At 38.3% G+C, this 16,309-nt stretch overlaps 1 protein-coding gene across 2 annotated transcripts; it reads left to right on the forward strand.

The window, feature by feature from the left end:
* The first annotated feature begins 297 nt into the window (after positions 1-297).
* On the forward strand, positions 298-16,273 carry CPSF3 (cleavage and polyadenylation specific factor 3). 2 transcript variants are annotated; one of them, XM_088533527.1, is made up of 18 exons: positions 298-419; positions 1,136-1,199; positions 1,736-1,833; positions 2,710-2,838; positions 3,686-3,863; positions 4,707-4,796; positions 5,420-5,570; positions 7,424-7,599; positions 7,933-8,091; positions 8,757-8,903; positions 9,675-9,827; positions 10,640-10,748; positions 11,459-11,557; positions 12,418-12,512; positions 13,154-13,241; positions 14,682-14,751; positions 15,341-15,437; positions 16,149-16,273. In XM_088533527.1, the coding sequence occupies exons 1-18, from the start codon at positions 349-351 to the stop codon at positions 16,248-16,250; spliced, it is 2,076 nt and encodes a 691-aa protein (XP_088389653.1). In that variant the 5' UTR covers positions 298-348; the 3' UTR covers positions 16,251-16,273. The 2 variants fall into 2 exon arrangements, with proteins under 2 accessions (XP_088389653.1, XP_088389654.1); XM_088533528.1 differs by lacking the exons at positions 298-419; positions 1,136-1,199 and having other exon boundaries at positions 2,753-2,838.
* Positions 16,274-16,309: the final 36 nt, after the last annotated feature.

Consider the following 16,309-nt stretch of genomic DNA (forward strand, 5'->3'; position numbering starts at 1 on the left):
GAGCGCCCGGCAGCACCAAGGCGGCGAAGGGAGCAGAAAACGCCCACGCGTGTAAGCCGGCGGCGTGGGAGTGCCGCAAAGCCCAGTGCCTGACACGCGCGTGGGGGCCGCTGCAGAGCGGACGGGCCCCGCTCCCAGCCCCGGGCTTTAAACGGGGCGTTGGGCGCTCGGTGGAGGAGGGGAAATCCCCCCTGCGCCCCGCAACGGCCGCTCCTCCGCCGGCCTCCCTGAGCCCCTTCCGCTTCCGGGTTGCACGCTCGGCGGCAGCGGAAGGGCGGCCGCGGAGGAGGGGGGACGGGTGCCGGCGAGGGACGCGAGGCCGCCGCCGCGTTTACCGCCGCCGCCGCCATGTCGGCGAAGCGCAAGGCCGAGGCGCTCATCCCGGCGGAGGAGAGCGACCAGCTGCTCATCCGCCCGCTGTGAGCGCCCGCGGGCACCGCAGGGGAGGGCGGCCGGGCCGACGGCGGCGGGGAGCGCCCCGCGGGCCCGTCACGGGGCGGCCCGGGGCCGCTCGCGCCCCGCGAGCTCCCGCCGGGACGGGACGGGACGGGACGGGGAGAACGGGCGGCCCGTGAGGGCGGTGGTGGACGGGCCGCGGCCACCGCGGCCTCTGGAGTGGCCGAACCCGGAGCGGCACCGGGCCGGTCTGGCGGGGAAGGCAGAACCGGCCCGACCCCGCGGCCTCTCCCCGCGTTGCGGCCCTAGCAGCGCCTCTAACTTGCCATTTTTATTATTATTTTTAAGATATTAGTACCCCTTGAGGGTTGTCTCTGGTAGCTTAGTAACGGGTATCTTCTGGACAGCTTGGAGGGCCTGCTTTCAAGCTTGCTTAGCCCCAGGAGAATGCCTTATATAAGTAAACTTTTAGTTCATCTTTTGGGAGCAAGCATGCAACAAAGGCAGGAAGAGACGAAAATCACTTTCAAAGGCTGAATCCTGTTTCTTGCAGGGTTGAATAAAACCTCATTTTCATTGAAATGAGTATATTTCTTCAGTTAAATAACTGAGCTCCAAAGTGCTGCACAATCATTATTTTTCCACAGAAAAATGGTCCCATTCAAGGGGCCTAGTGTTCAAGTGGATCATTAGAATATGTGCTGTTTTCATTTTGGTGACTTTGACTTCTACTTTGCAGAGGTGCCGGCCAAGAAGTAGGAAGATCATGCATTATTCTGGAGTTTAAAGGAAGAAAAATCATGGTAATTATTGCATGAGTGTGTTTGCATGTTTACATAAAATAAATCCAGATCTCAAAACAGAACACATGGCCACGTGTGGATTCTAAAATCTAGTTTTGGTGGAACCCCGGCCTGATCTTTACTTTCAGTTATGCTGAACCCACATTTGTTATTCCTCACCTTTTCAGCTGCCTTCTTAGGTGGTAACTGAAGTGTTGCATCCACACAGGTTCTTGTACACTTGCATGTTGTTGAAGTGGAACCGAAGACTTGCATAGGTATAAAGCTATAAACAAAGAGCTGGGATCTGAAAATGGCTGTTAAAAGGTATTATTTAGTTTCCCAGTGCTGTTAAGACATCTACGTAGACATCCTAAATGTCAAATCTGGTGCTAAAAGCAGTGATGAGGAAAACCTACTTTTCTGTACGATGATAAAAGTTACTGAAGTTACTAGTGAGTATATTGTAAGACAAAAGCTAAAAGTTTTTTTTCCTTTTTTTTTTTTTTTTTCTAAATGTCATCTTGGAAGACTTAACTTTTTCTTTCATTTTCCAGCTTGATTGTGGAATCCACCCTGGACTGGAAGGAATGGATGCTCTTCCTTACATTGATCTGATAGATCCTGCTGAGATTGATCTCCTCCTCATTAGCCAGTAAGTAGCGTCTAGAAGAACAAATGCACTTTGATGCTCTTAGCATTATTCACGTCTAATATATTAAAAGCAGGTTGAAAATATGTGTTATGTAGATGTTAGTGGTATGGCAAAATATATGAGTCAGTAGTTGCCACCTTTTAAAATTTTATTAAGGCATTAATAGGTCTCTGAGCTCACCGTGACCTCTGGCTTTCATATATCCTACCTTCTTTTAATGCCATGGGACAGCTCTAGAATGTGTTTTATGCATAAAGACCATTTTAAGGTATTAGTGGCATTTTTAGTTTTACAGGGCTATGAATGTAAAAAGGTTCTCGTAGACTTAGGTCTTGGAACAACATCCTTGCTTAAATCAACTGAGGAGACTCAACTGTACATGACTTAACTAGTCATATGTAAGATACTATAAAATGCTGCAGTTTTATGATATATGTGTGTTCTACTTGAATCTCAAAAATAATTAAAATAGTTGAAGTCAGAGGTGAGGCCAAATACAATAATTTTAGTACTCCTGTTTTAATCTGGTGTCCAACTGCAAGTTTAGGATCAGCTTCATTAGCTTTCTGCTATCTTTTCAGAAATTTGTGTGTTCGTTTCCCTTATTTTTTCTCCCCCTCAGCTTATATGTAAATTATAGAAATTGTAATTCTGGGACTCTGTAGGTAAAGTCTTTCAATTAATGGACAAATTCCTGCACTGCTCTTACCTTTTCTCTGTTTTACTGTATTGAATCTAGACCACCATAGGTAACAAGGAGGTTGAAAGTTCTCTATTTCTGGCTTTTTATGGTGCTACATTAATAAAGTGGTGAATTCTATGATGCTGTGTTGTGTAATGTTAATTTATTAATTGGATTCATATGTCTATTTTAAGTTTCCATTTAGATCATTGTGGGGCTTTACCATGGTTTTTGCAGAAAACAAGTTTTAAAGGAAGAACATTCATGACGCACGCCACAAAAGCCATTTACAGATGGCTTCTCTCAGACTATGTCAAAGTCAGGTAAGTCAGCCCATTTGTGGTCTTTTTATCTCCTCTGCATTGCTTTCAGTTGCATAACAAATATGAAAAGCTACTCAGTACTGTGCATTTGGGGGGTTTCTTAGTTATCTTTAAAGGATCATTCTCAGCTTAAAGCTGTAGTTTCTTTTCATTATCCCGTCTTCATCAAACGTGTTTCACTTAGTAAGGTGAGTTTAATAGTAATAAGACTTGTTTTTGTTCTCTCCAGGAGATGTTTGCTCTCTGATAGTCATACAGTAATTAACTAGTATTGTGAAATATAGTGGCAATATCAAATATTTCTTTGTTTTTTTAATCCTAGATATAGTGTGATTTGTATATACACATAGGTAGTGTATATAGAAGTTTGTTGCAAAAGTGGCTTTATCCAGCCTCTTACCTGAGATGATAATATGTTAGCCTGGCAAGTTTTGGCATTTATTATTTGCTGTTAGAATTGCCTTAAGACAAGGCAGAGGAAGGTTGCTGGATGAAACTGGATGTTGCTGCAAGCAGCAAGATTAGAAGTAACAAGAAATGCCAAATAACATTATCCATGCCTGCAAACTTAGTAATGCTTCTATTAGTCAGAAAAATACAGAGGAGCTCCTTAAGTTTAAAGACACTTGCAGAATGGCCTTTTAACTTTGCTTAGGGCAGCTTTGTTAGAGTCACTGGGCTTGATTTCTAGTGTGAGTGACTTAATATTTCTGCATGTCAGTCTTATACTGTTCCCCACCAAGAATATCTGGAGACTTTTTTTTTTTTTTTTTTTTCCCCCCCCCGATGGTTATCTAATCTAAGCTGGTAAAATTAACTGATGTTTAGCCATTTCATTTACATCTAGTAACATATCAGCGGATGACATGCTGTATACAGAAACAGACCTGGAAGAAAGCATGGACAAGATTGAAACCATCAACTTCCATGAAGTGAAAGAGGTTGCAGGGATCAAGTTCTGGTGTTACCATGCAGGCCATGTCCTTGGAGCTGCCATGTTCATGATTGAAATAGCTGGTGTGAAGGTACATCCTTTTTGGTGGTACTTGTTATTTTTTTTTTCTTTTCTGTGGGCCTGAATTCTAACATAGTCACTAATTACTTATAACTAGGTCCTAAGCTGGTGATTGGAAGTATCAAACAGGCTTGGGCACACAGAAGGGTGGCCTTTTTGAGATTGATTATAATGGATAAGTAATGTTCGTGTATTGAACCAGGTTGTATATTTGGGTTTTATGGAAGTGAGCTGTGACTCATGTGGAATTGGTTAATGTTTGTCTTCCTTGCTCGTCTGCTCAAAGGTAGCTGATAGTTGAGGCAGCCTTACTGAGGCTACATTTTAGCAAAATATATAAACAGGTGTTTGTTTTTCTAATTTTGCTTCACCATGCCAGCCTGGTTGGGTACTTAAATGGCCTTGTGGTACTTCATTTTGTTGGACTATCCATTATGTTTTCATTCTGATATGCAGACTCTTACCAACTTCTTATTTCTACGTAGTATATGTTATATTTTCTGTTAATTTTGATTTTTGCTTCTTAATGATGAGTGTTCCCTGTAAAATAGTGAAAATGCCACCTTTATACACTGAAGGAAAACTTGCAAACATCTTAATAACTGTTTATCTAGTTTTGTTGTGTTGAAGGTGGTGCTTGAAATTCCTTCACTCCAGGTGATTTAAATATAAGCATAGTGATACTGATAAACTACAGAGTACATCAGAGGAGTCTTTAGTTGATCTTCTGATCATAAATTCCTTAAAGTTATCTTTGCTAAGAAAAATAGAATTCCTATGCAGCACCTTTTTTAAGACTGCTGACTTCATTACCTGTGATCAGAGTAACTGCTTGACTTTCTCTCTGTCATAGCTTTTATATACAGGTGATTTCTCAAGACAGGAAGACCGGCATCTGATGGCAGCTGAGATTCCCAATATTAAACCTGATATTCTTATAATTGTGAGTTTTACAAGTGTTTCTTTAAAACAGTAATTAGGTATCCATAGGGGTATTACCTTAAATAGAGTTAAAATGCAGTGAGAAATGCTTTCTGTAGTGGAAAATTATCTCACTTTAAATCACTTTAAAACACTACCTTCTACATATTTCCTTTAGACTGGGTATTTCTGAGCTGTGCTGCACATACCACAAGTGAGCATGTTAAGTGGTAGTCCATTCAGCAAAGCAGCATTTCCAGTTAGCAAAATGTACGTTTTTCCTAAAGCCCCATTTAAAAATAATAGTAATTGTACCCCTTTGCTGACAGGGTCTGTCTCTCCAAATTACTGGGAGTAGTTTATGGGTCAGGGAAATGTTGTTCGTATGTCTTGATATAGGTTACAAGATTTTGAGGGTTTTTCCTCTCCCCTATTCTCCCCTCTCCTGCCCCACTTTTGTAACCCTGAAAACTTCACGTGTACAGTGTAATGGTGTATGAGCAGACCCCCCTTAACTGTGAAACAGAAGTCATGTTTCCTTATGGTATTAATAATATGTGGGTCTCCATTTTCTCCTCAAATTTGGAGAAGACTCAGAAAAGTCTCCGTGTCACTACTTTTGATACTAGTTCTCCCTGTCCGTAGGAGTCCACTTACGGCACTCACATTCATGAGAAAAGGGAAGAGCGAGAGGCGAGGTTCTGTAACACCGTCCATGACATCGTAAATAGAGGAGGCAGAGGCCTTATTCCTGTGTTTGCCTTAGGCCGAGCTCAAGAACTGCTCTTGATTTTAGGTACGTATCTTCACAGTTTCTCTTCATAAAAGGTATGTAAAGTTACATGAGAATATTTTCATGAGGAATCCTAAGGTGTAATAACTTTTAAACAATTCGTCAGCCATTTTCCCAGCATGTTAAGTACCTGAGAATAGCTAATACTTTGTCTGGATGTTAAAAACAAACCCAAAACACACAACCTTTTGCATGTGCACATATAGAAAGGGCAGTTCTGCTCTGAGAGGTGCAAGAGACTGGAAAGAGAAGGGGACGGTTTTCACTTTGCGGGGTAATACGTGTTTGGCTTCTGAATCTTATTGAATGAGAATTTCAGCAAGTAGAGAGTGTTACTAGAGACTGAAAAGTTATTAAAATGTGCATATTCTTTTGAAACTGTTTTGTTAGAAAAAATGTCTTTTTCAAAAGTTTTGGTAGCTTTTTCCGCTTAATTCGCAAACCTGTATGAAGAAATCTTTTAAAGAAAAGTTGAGAAGAACATAACAAACAGTTTTGGTATTTCTGGAGTAAACATGATAAAAGGAAAGCAAATTAGGCTTTGTTAAGAAGGGGAAAAACAGGGAAAAATTATAATTGTAACAATGTATCTTCACATAAAAAGTTTAAGTAATTATTACAAGGTACTTCAGAGGAAACATTTTTAAATAAATTATTTCCTGGCTTTTGTTTCCTTTTAGCAATCTTACTTGTACTGTTTGCATATTTTAGACTTGTCTTTCTCTCATGCAAATATTAGTGTGATCACAAAGTAACTATCCCAAAATACTTTTTGTCAAGGGTATTTAATCTGAAATGTTACCTAAAATACTTAAAATTCTTTGCATTTTCCATTTCTGTTCAGGTCAACACGAAAAACTGATGTTTGTTTTCAAAATGTGTTATTGATCAATTCAAATGTTATTAAAAAGTTTGGATCTAAATAAGGAGTAGTATTTGGTATTGTATAGTAAGATTATTCACATTTTATTGTCATTGATGAAGTTTGTTTTTGCAAAGAATGTTAAAGAATGTTTTAAATTTCACATAGCCATTAGTTGGTATTTCACCAACCCTCTTTCCCCTATGTGTAGATATCTGTTTTTATAAAGATAGGCTTGAAAATACAGCTGCTATAGCAAGACACATAATTGGATGCTTAATTAGGTAGAAAATGCAATTGCATCATATGCCAACACAATTAAACCCTACAGGCGTCTGTGCTTGTTTTTCTTCCTTCCATAAGTATCCAACAAAACAAATTATTGTATTGTGATATGGAAAATTATTGTAGCAAATGCAGCCTTTTAAAGTTACATTAAGTCCTACTACAACTTATCTTTGTTGGTGTTTTCCATTTTATATTTGAGCTTATTAGAATACTCTGAGCTTCTCTGATAATGTTCTGGAGAGATGGGTCTGCAGATGAAAGCTGTATCACATAAATGTACAACTATAGTCATTAGAGCATAACACTCTCCTTTGACTCTTCCCCAAATACATAATATAAATGTGCTTTATGCAAGCAGAGCTGTGTCCTTGTGGGATGAGGAGTAAGATATGTTTGTATAGCTGCATTCAGACCTCTTCTTTGGGCTTAATAAAGGACATAGCTGTCGTAGTAGCGTGCATACTTAGACCTCGTAGTTCAAATCGGTGATTGTATGCTCTCATCTGCCAAAAACACCTGAGGTTCATCTTGTTTTTTTCCTGTTAGTGAGAGCTGTGTGCCTTTTTATTTGGTATTCGCCTTTTCTTCTTTCGTTGGGCAGATAAAAAGTCTGTGTTTTTGACTTTTTGTAATAAGGATGATATATCCAAAATGTCTTTTTTTTTTTTCTAATGCTGCATTCGTTATATCTTTTGTTTTGTTTTAGATGAATACTGGCAGAATCATCCTGAACTCCATGATATTCCTATATACTATGCATCCTCTTTGGCAAAGAAATGCATGGCAGTTTATCAGACATATGTCAATGCCATGAACGACAAAATTCGCAAGCAAATAAACATCAACAATCCATTTGTTTTCAAGCACATTAGTAATCTGAAGGTGAGCTTGAGAAAGGTTGCTTTACAACAGAGGAAGAATAACAGAATAGCTGTTATTTGTCTGAATATTTTGAATTTCTGTTCCTAATAGTTCAGGTATAAACCTGTAATTAACCAGTCCATCTGTTATGCCAGTCCATGTTTTATGCCAGTAATGTTGGAGCATAAGCCCTCCTCAATTTTCACCACTGTAAGTAGGAGCTTTCCTAGAAAGGGCTGTTTTTGAGGTTTGGGTATAAGCAGTGAACATAGGGCTTTGTTTATATCCTGTTCAAGTAGATTGCCCTTCATTTAATCGTGCTGTAGCAACTGATGTCCTTGTTTGTACCCCTAGAGCATGGACCACTTTGATGATATTGGGCCAAGTGTTGTGATGGCTTCGCCAGGTATGATGCAGAGTGGCCTGTCCAGAGAGTTGTTTGAGAGCTGGTGCACAGACAAGAGAAATGGAGTCATCATTGCAGGGTACTGTGTCGAAGGAACCCTTGCTAAGGTGAGGTATTAATGCACCACCGTGTTCTTTAATGCAAAGTCGTATGTCTGTTGCTAAATAAAATGTACAAAAAGAACCTCACCCTTTGCATATGGCCATTTCCAGCACTGGTGTGCAGAATGATCTTTTCTAGGGTTAGTTATCTTGTCTCAAGAAAGAGTGGCTGATATTTTTATTCATCTTTGTACTCCTGACATTACCTAACTATTTGAGTGGAGAATCCAGACCCTAATTCTGAAGGCATCGCTATTAAATCTAACACTGCTGACATGTCAGAGATCAGACTGCTCAGCACACATTGTGCCACTGGCAGATTGTAGAGAATGAAAACCTCCTTTAGGTGTTTCCACAGCCAGGGGTCACCACAACATGTAGTTTTTGCTTTTAGGGACACCAATCACACACTTGTCTCAATTTCAGTGCAGCTTGTAGAGATGTATGTGGAAAAGGAATGAAATGCCAAATCTGTTGGGGATGCAAAAGATGGAATGGTGTGTAGTTTGTGCTTGTTTTCATTCATGGGAGTGTGTGTGTTGAGGGATTTGGGTCTGGATTTTTTTTCATTATTTAGCTCTTAATAGTATTTCTTCTTTATGTAAAGCATTAGCTGTATTATGTCTGTAGGAGGCTTTTAAAATCTTACTTAAAAGTGCTTTTTCTTCTAGCACATCATGTCTGAACCTGAAGAAATCACGACTATGTCAGGGCAAAAACTCCCCCTGAAGATGTCTGTAGATTACATTTCTTTCTCTGCTCACACAGATTATCAACAAACTAGTGAGTTTATCCGGGCCCTGAAACCTCCCCACGTGGTTAGTACATGGCCTACTCGTTTCTCGAGGGTGGGATTCCTGAAACCACTTCCCAGCCTTGCGCTGTCAATGGCAGGAATTGGTGTCTAGCAGTAGGCAGTTTGCTTTGAAAAATCTAAGGGGGAGGTTGTGACTCTTCACACTGTTGCGTTAGCGAAGTAAAAATGATTTTGCTCTTGCTACTGTCTGCACATGGATATCTGGGATGAGTAAAGGCTCTCTGGGAGCAGTAAAGGACCGGAGTTGGAAAATGAGGACTAGGAATTGCAACTCCTTCTGCAGAAGGAGGAGAATTGGTGTGCAAGCAAGTTGCAGCAGAGGAAAATAGGATTTAACTTGATAAATAAACTTAAGAACTTAGTGAGTGTACTTTCTGAATTATGCATTTTAAGTTTTTATATATATATACACACACACACACACACACACACACAAATAAATACATCAACATGCAAACAAAAGCTAATTGTAATTTTTATAGTTGAATTTCTATTTTTATTTCATATTTAATGGAATTGAAATGTATATGACACATTCTGTTTATTTACATGTATTTTTCTAATAAAACTCAGTGTCATGGTGTCTAGGTCTTTGAATATTGCACAGGATTGAAAGGTACAAGAACTGAATGAAATAGAGTTGAGCTAATCTCATATGTTGTGACCTCATGAAATACATCTTTGTATAAAGATGAGGTGCAGGGTTTGCTGACAAGTCTGTTTTGAAAAAAAATAGTACTTTACATTAAGAGGGAAACCATCTTTCCTATAGATTTTAGTTCATGGAGAGCAGAATGAAATGGCCAGGTTGAAAGCAGCATTGATACGAGAATATGAGGATAACGATGAAGTTCATATAGAAGTGCATAATCCTAGGAATACAGAAGCTGTGACGTTGAATTTCAGAGGAGAAAAACTTGCTAAGGTAAAAAATTAACACTTTGCTGTCTCTACCACAGTGTTTTCCCCTGCGATAAAGAGTATATTTTCTTCCAAGTCTCTCCTTTTAACTCGTTTCCAAATGGATTTGTGTGTTTTCTGCTTGTGAGCTGTGTGTTATGGATCTTGATTTGAACCTATTTCTTTGTGGAATCTGAATTAGAACTTTTCAGCTATTGTGTCTCTGCAAAGGTTGCTGAAGCAGTGCTACCTTACTGTATTCATGCACCTGGTCTAATTGTATACGCTTCCTTTAAAATAAAATCCACAGAGAAATCTGTATAATCCTATAGAAATATAGGATCATAGAATAATCAGGATGGCACCGAGTCTAACTCAGAGCAGGGCTGACTAGAGCAGGTTGCTCAGGATCTTGTTCATTCCAGTTTTGAATGTCTTCAAGGAAGAAGATTCCACAACCTCTCTGGGCAACCTGCTCCTGCATGCCATTACCCCCAAGGAGAACAGGAACAACAACAAAAAAAATACGGGTCTTTCCTAGAAGTACGAAGAGCAGGATTTGATTGGAATTTCTTCCCAAATTAGGTGTAAAATGCAGTTTGAAGCTATGGTTTCTGTGGTAGCCTTTGGTGCAAAAACTTCATTGTCTTTTTACATGATAATTCTTCAGTCTTTTTCTGCTATGTCTCAAAATTATTTCTGTTCAGGGTTACTCTGTTTCCTTTATTTTCAGAGTAATCTCTTTATTGTGTTTGTATTTTCAGCAGAGCCTGTATTTCATTTCCATACTGAACTTCAAGGTATGAAAATTTGATGCACTATATGTTTTTATTTCAGGTGATGGGATCTTTAGCAGATAAGAAGCCAGAGCAAGGACAGAGAATTTCTGGAATTTTGGTTAAAAGAAATTTTAACTATCATATACTTGCTCCTTGTGACCTTTCCAGTAAGTAAAACTAGTAATATGCTCAGTAGATAACTGAAACTTATTGTATTATTTTTTTACTTTTTTTTTTTTTTATAAACAGTTCTAGGGTTTTTTTTTTTGTAATTTTATTTGACAAGCAATTACTGAACCTCTTAGTTTTATTTTGGTGCAATTTTGCCTAAAGCTGTCAACTGTTGAAGTGAGAGACAAGACATTCAGTTCCCTGTTTGCTGAAGTTTAAAATGTTTTCTGATTTTTTCCTTCTAAAAGAAAAAGAGCAAAATTGTGCTTCCTTTCTGGCTACTTAAAAATTCTTCTGGTGCATGAATATGTACAAAAAAAAGTACACTAAAAGATGGGAGTACAACAAAAATATGTATTGCTGTTATACTATTTATTACTACGTAAAATGATTTATTCTCAGACTGCAGGAAACTGAACAATGGGGTGGTAGGGTGAAAGGAGTTTGGGGTAAAGGAATTCTGCTGTTGCACTTCGCTGTTTGTCTCTAATGCTGATGATCACCTACAAGCTCTTGTGTCAGTGTCTTGACCACAAATGCATCACTTGTCTTGCAAAAGACAACAGACCTTCCCCAACCCTTAAAAACTGTCCTTTTCAACCCTCTGCCTTGTGTGTTTCTCTGTAGTGGCTTTTCTCCGTAGTGACTTTTCTAGGAAGTACGATCAAAGAAATGATAATTAATACTTTAAAAAAAATCTTTTCAGATTACACAGACTTGGCGATGAGCACTGTAACACAGACACAAGCCATTCCATATACTGGCCCTTTCAATCTGCTTTATTATCAGCTACAAAAACTTACTGGTGGGTATTTGGGAAGAAATGTTTGTGATTTATAGCAATTAACTTTGAAAACAACTCGCGGTCTTCAGGGGACTTCTGAGTCTTTACTTTGCCAGTAACCCAAGTACCGTAATTTGTTTCATATTTTGCAACTTTTATTAGATTATGCAGCTTCTGCCAGCTCAAGTTCATGAGTGTGACTCATCCTTTTTGGTGGGATTCTACTGTAGTTGCAGTATAGAATCATGAACATATGGAAGTCTCAGCTGTAAAAGTGAGTGCCATAGGCACTCTGATGCAAAATTTATAAACTTATCTTTTATCACCAGCCCCAAATAGCCTCCTCCAGGTGGCAAGAATCTATTTTTCCTGATTTTTGGTGGTTTTTTTTTTTCTTTCCTTCATTAATGTCAGAATCTCATTCATATCACTAGTGAATAGAACAATATCAAGGCAGTGCCCAAGTCTCATAGCCTGAGTGTTTTTGTTTTCAAGGTTCTCTGCTCACATGAAGTGCATGATAGGTTTTCCTCTGGGAGTGATGGAGGAGCTGCTCAATTCTGCAAATAGAACACAAAATTTGGTGTTTCTTCTCTCTTCCACTGCTTTACTTACTGAGCACCCTAAGCCATTAAACTGTGAGAAGAAAAAAAAAGAAGTAAAATGGTCAACATTGCATATTTAAAAAAAAATAAAATAAAGTAGTAATATCAGGTAAGGGAAGAGAGTATACACTTCAGTCTTCGAAGTGGATTCTGAGCTGCTGTGAATAGTCCTGATAATAACAATCTCCTGCTTCCTTAAAGTGAGCTGTTCTTATGCAGATAAATATACTCTTGTTTTCAATATAATTTTATTAACTCTTTCTTGTTGCCTTTTAGGTGATGTAGAAGAAATAGAAATCCAACAAAAACCAGCCTTGAAGGTTTTCAAAAATATAACTGTGATCCAGGAACCAGGCATGGTTGTGCTTGAGGTAGGTGTTTCTGGTACGTGTGGGCAGTGTTCCAGTATCTGCACAACAGCATTTTATAGGTTCATGGCAAGTTACGTGATTGAATTATTAAATACTTACTGTTGGACAATGATTAGAATGGAAGCTAGAACAAGCTTTCTCTTGAGCTATCATCTTATATCGATTCATGTTCTGTCACGGATGTCTGAATTCCTCACGGTAGTCTCGGTCATGTTTTGAGCATCTTGATGCTGACATTTGAGGATAGCATCTCTGCCCATTCCTTTTTGCAGCAAGTCAACTAACTGATAGATTAAAAGCTGTTTTTCCTTTGGCCAATAGTTTTTGGAAATTATATCAAAAAGTTTCTTTTCTCACCTCCTTCTCAACCTTCCCCCCTGCCATCTAAATAGTTGTAAGTAACTATTTCTTAAAAGTGTTCAGAAACATGTAACAACCTGTTTTTTTAAGAGAAGTTACAGGAATATACCAAGTTATAAATAGTTTAAAATTACCTAGTGGAAAATATATAATTTGAAGTTAAAATTCAGAGCGGGGGAAAAAAAATGAAGAGAATTGCATGTTTGCTCTGCTGTTTATAGTTGGTACTATTAATTTAGCCCAAATTATGGGCCCAAATTACATTTTGTTTTATCTTACAGTGGGTAGCAAATCCTGCTAATGATATGTATGCAGACACTGTGACAACCGTGATACTGGAAGTTCAATCAAATCCTAAAATACAAAAAGGTAATAAGTGTTAGGCTTATTTAACTGAGACTTTCTTAATTCTTGATTAAGACTTATGGCTGACTGTAGAATATACAATCTTATTCTAAAATGGGTGAAATTTTGTATACAAATCTCTAAAGAGAGTGATATTAACTTAGGTAACGAATTCATGGTACATCATCTAAACAGTTTAATGTCTCATTTGGGAGTTATGGGTCCTGATCATGAGTGGGATTCCTGTGACTGCAGGACAGAAGGAAGTAGGTAGTGCTGGAAAAAGTGACTAATTTCACGGTTACCCTTAGGCAGACCCTGTGAACAAGAGTTCCCAGGTGCTGCTAGCAATATCAGATCCTGCATTTGGAGTTGCTATCCCAAGTATCACGGCAGTTTTACTGAGGTTATTAGTGATGATAATTTATGTTGTTATTTGTTCCACTGTTCTGGTTTTGAGTGTATATTTTACCATGCTTAAAATCACAGAATCACAGAACGGTTGAGGTTGGAAGGGACCTCTAGGGATCATCTAGTCCAAGCCCCCTGCTCCAGCAGGGACACCCAGAGCACGTGGCACAGGGCGGCATCCAGGTGGGTTTGGAAGATCTCCAGAGAAGGAGACTCCACAGCCTCTCTGGGCAGCCTGTGCCAGGGCTCTGTCACCCTCATAGTCCAGAGCAAGTATTGAATATTGGGTTGGCATCTCTTCTGTGAGAATGAAGATGAATGTTGGCAACTTGGCAGCACAGAAGTGCAACTAATTTAATGATAATCCTGTTTATTAAAAAAATAAAATAAAAAAAAAAGTTTTTAGGGCTTTAAATCACTATGTCACCACTAACTGCATCTGTATTAGGAATATGCATGCTTACTTTACTTACCAAAGACCCTCTTAAATTCTGCCTTTATTTACCCTTACTTAGATAGCAAAATTCGTAGCAGCTGGGTATACACCTTAGTGTATTATTTGTCTTCACCGGATGTGATCCCATGAAGCCAAACCCAAAATTCTGTTCCCAGAGTGTTATGTAATCATACCATTTATTCCTCTGTCAAAAAAAAATGCAATATGAGTTGTGATGATATTAAATTAGAAGTTTCACCTTATGCTCACAGGCTCCATGATGCAGTATTATCCTATAAACAGGAGAATGTGAAAATGGATTATTTTCACTTTTAAGTAGAATAAATAGGAGAAATAATAAGCATAAACAACAACAAAAAAGAGAGATAAGGGAGAATTAGACTTAAATATTTTATTTTAAAATGTGGTAAAGGGAACATAAATTTGAAAAGTATAGACTTTTCCTTTTTTTTGTTACTTTCTCCTTTATAAATAAAGATTTTATGCATATATCTTATACCTACCTTTTAGATTATCCTTCATAGCAATCATTTAGGAGCCAGATTAACTAATCTTCTCCCAGTAAAAGTCTGAAAATAAAATGGTTTCTTTTTCAGCTGCTGTACAAAAGATTTCCAAAAAAGTAGATATGGATGTGTATAGCAAGAGGATGGAGATCATGCTCCAGTAAGTTGACATATTTCTCTAAATAAAAATGTTATTCAGGGAAGTATGGTAATTTTAGCACAGTGCAGTTTAAAGATGTAGTTACCGAAAAAATGTTATGCAAATCTACATCAGTCTAAATTCCGTGAAGGCCAAGAATTAAGGTGTAAGAAAGATAATTCCCATTATCATTAAATTTTTGAATCTGAGGCCAGTTACTTCTCCTAGAAACAGAGTTATGAACTGTTTGTCTCCCAATACTGTGCTGTGATTGCTTAGGAAAATACCATCATTTAAATTATGTCAATTTTTAAACTTGTTCTGGTGTATGTTCTATTACTTACGAAAAAAAAAAATAAGTCTTTTGAAGTCAAAGGGACTCCTTTATTTTGATAAGATTTTCTTTCAGTAAAATTCTTACTGTTACGTGACATCCACTTTCATTTAAAAAATAGATTCGTATTGTTAGTTAAATTTGAGTGGGTAAAATACTAGCATGTGAAAAGAGATACAGTACTGACAAAATGCCTTTGAAAGCCCAAGATTAACAGAAATGAAAACTGAAGAGTGCTGTCTGGCTGTGTTTTATATTTAGAGGTCTCTGTTTTAGGGACATGTTTGGGGAGGACTGCGTAAGTTCAAAAGATGGCTCTGTCCTGTCTGTCACAGTGGATGGGAAGACTGCAAACGTTTCACTGGAAACTCGGGTATGCACAGCAAAGCACCTTATCGGAATTATTTTGAGCAGAAATATGTCTCCAGTTCAATATTCCATGTTGCCTAGAATATCATGTACCTATAGAGTAAGGAAATGCTTTTATACTTGGAGGCAAAGCAGTTTAAACCTGTTTGCAGAAACCCTAAAGTCAATTCAGCCGTAACGGTGAGAATTAGTAATGCTTATTTGACATACCGTGTTGGCATGGCAAGCTTGTGAAGGTCATTTATAGGTGTGGGATCATCACCATGCAGAGTGCCTGAGTGCAGGTGCCTGGGCTCTCTGATGAATCCACACATTTTATAATAGTTAACTTAATATAATGCAGACAACTTCACAGATAAAATGGAATCTCCAAGAATTGAACTGCTTTTTTGTTATATTTTGCTTTGGATCAAATGTAGTGTGTTTTACTTAGTATTTTTGGAACAAGTAATTAAACGTAAAATTCAGTATTAATTTTCTCATTTCTCAGCAAGACTCGTGTAAGTCTTTACTTAACTGTTCTGCATATTGATAGACTGTCTAAAAACCTATAGTGCAGCTATGCTAACTTTCCTTTAAATTTGTCCGACAACTATAGAAATGCTTGATGCTACTCGCCGAGTATCTCTTTTGCTTTCTAAAGGAATATGAAGTGCCAGTTATTCTAACATACTTTTTTCTTTTTTTTTTCTTTTTTCTTTTTTCCCCCCCGCAGACGGTTGAATGTGAGCCAGGAAGTGAAGATGACGAATCCCTTCGGGAAATGGTGGAATTGGCTGCACAGAGGCTCTATGATGCCCTCAGCCCAATACACTGACTTCTGTAGATATCTAGGATACATCCAAAAAATCTCTTTAATGTTCAATTTACTTGGAC

Source organism: Tinamus guttatus, unplaced genomic scaffold (assembly GCF_059628265.1).
Source record: "Tinamus guttatus ecotype Peru unplaced genomic scaffold, ASM5962826v1 Tinamus_guttatus_pri_ptg000508l, whole genome shotgun sequence".
Taxonomy (NCBI): domain Eukaryota; kingdom Metazoa; phylum Chordata; class Aves; order Tinamiformes; family Tinamidae; genus Tinamus; species Tinamus guttatus.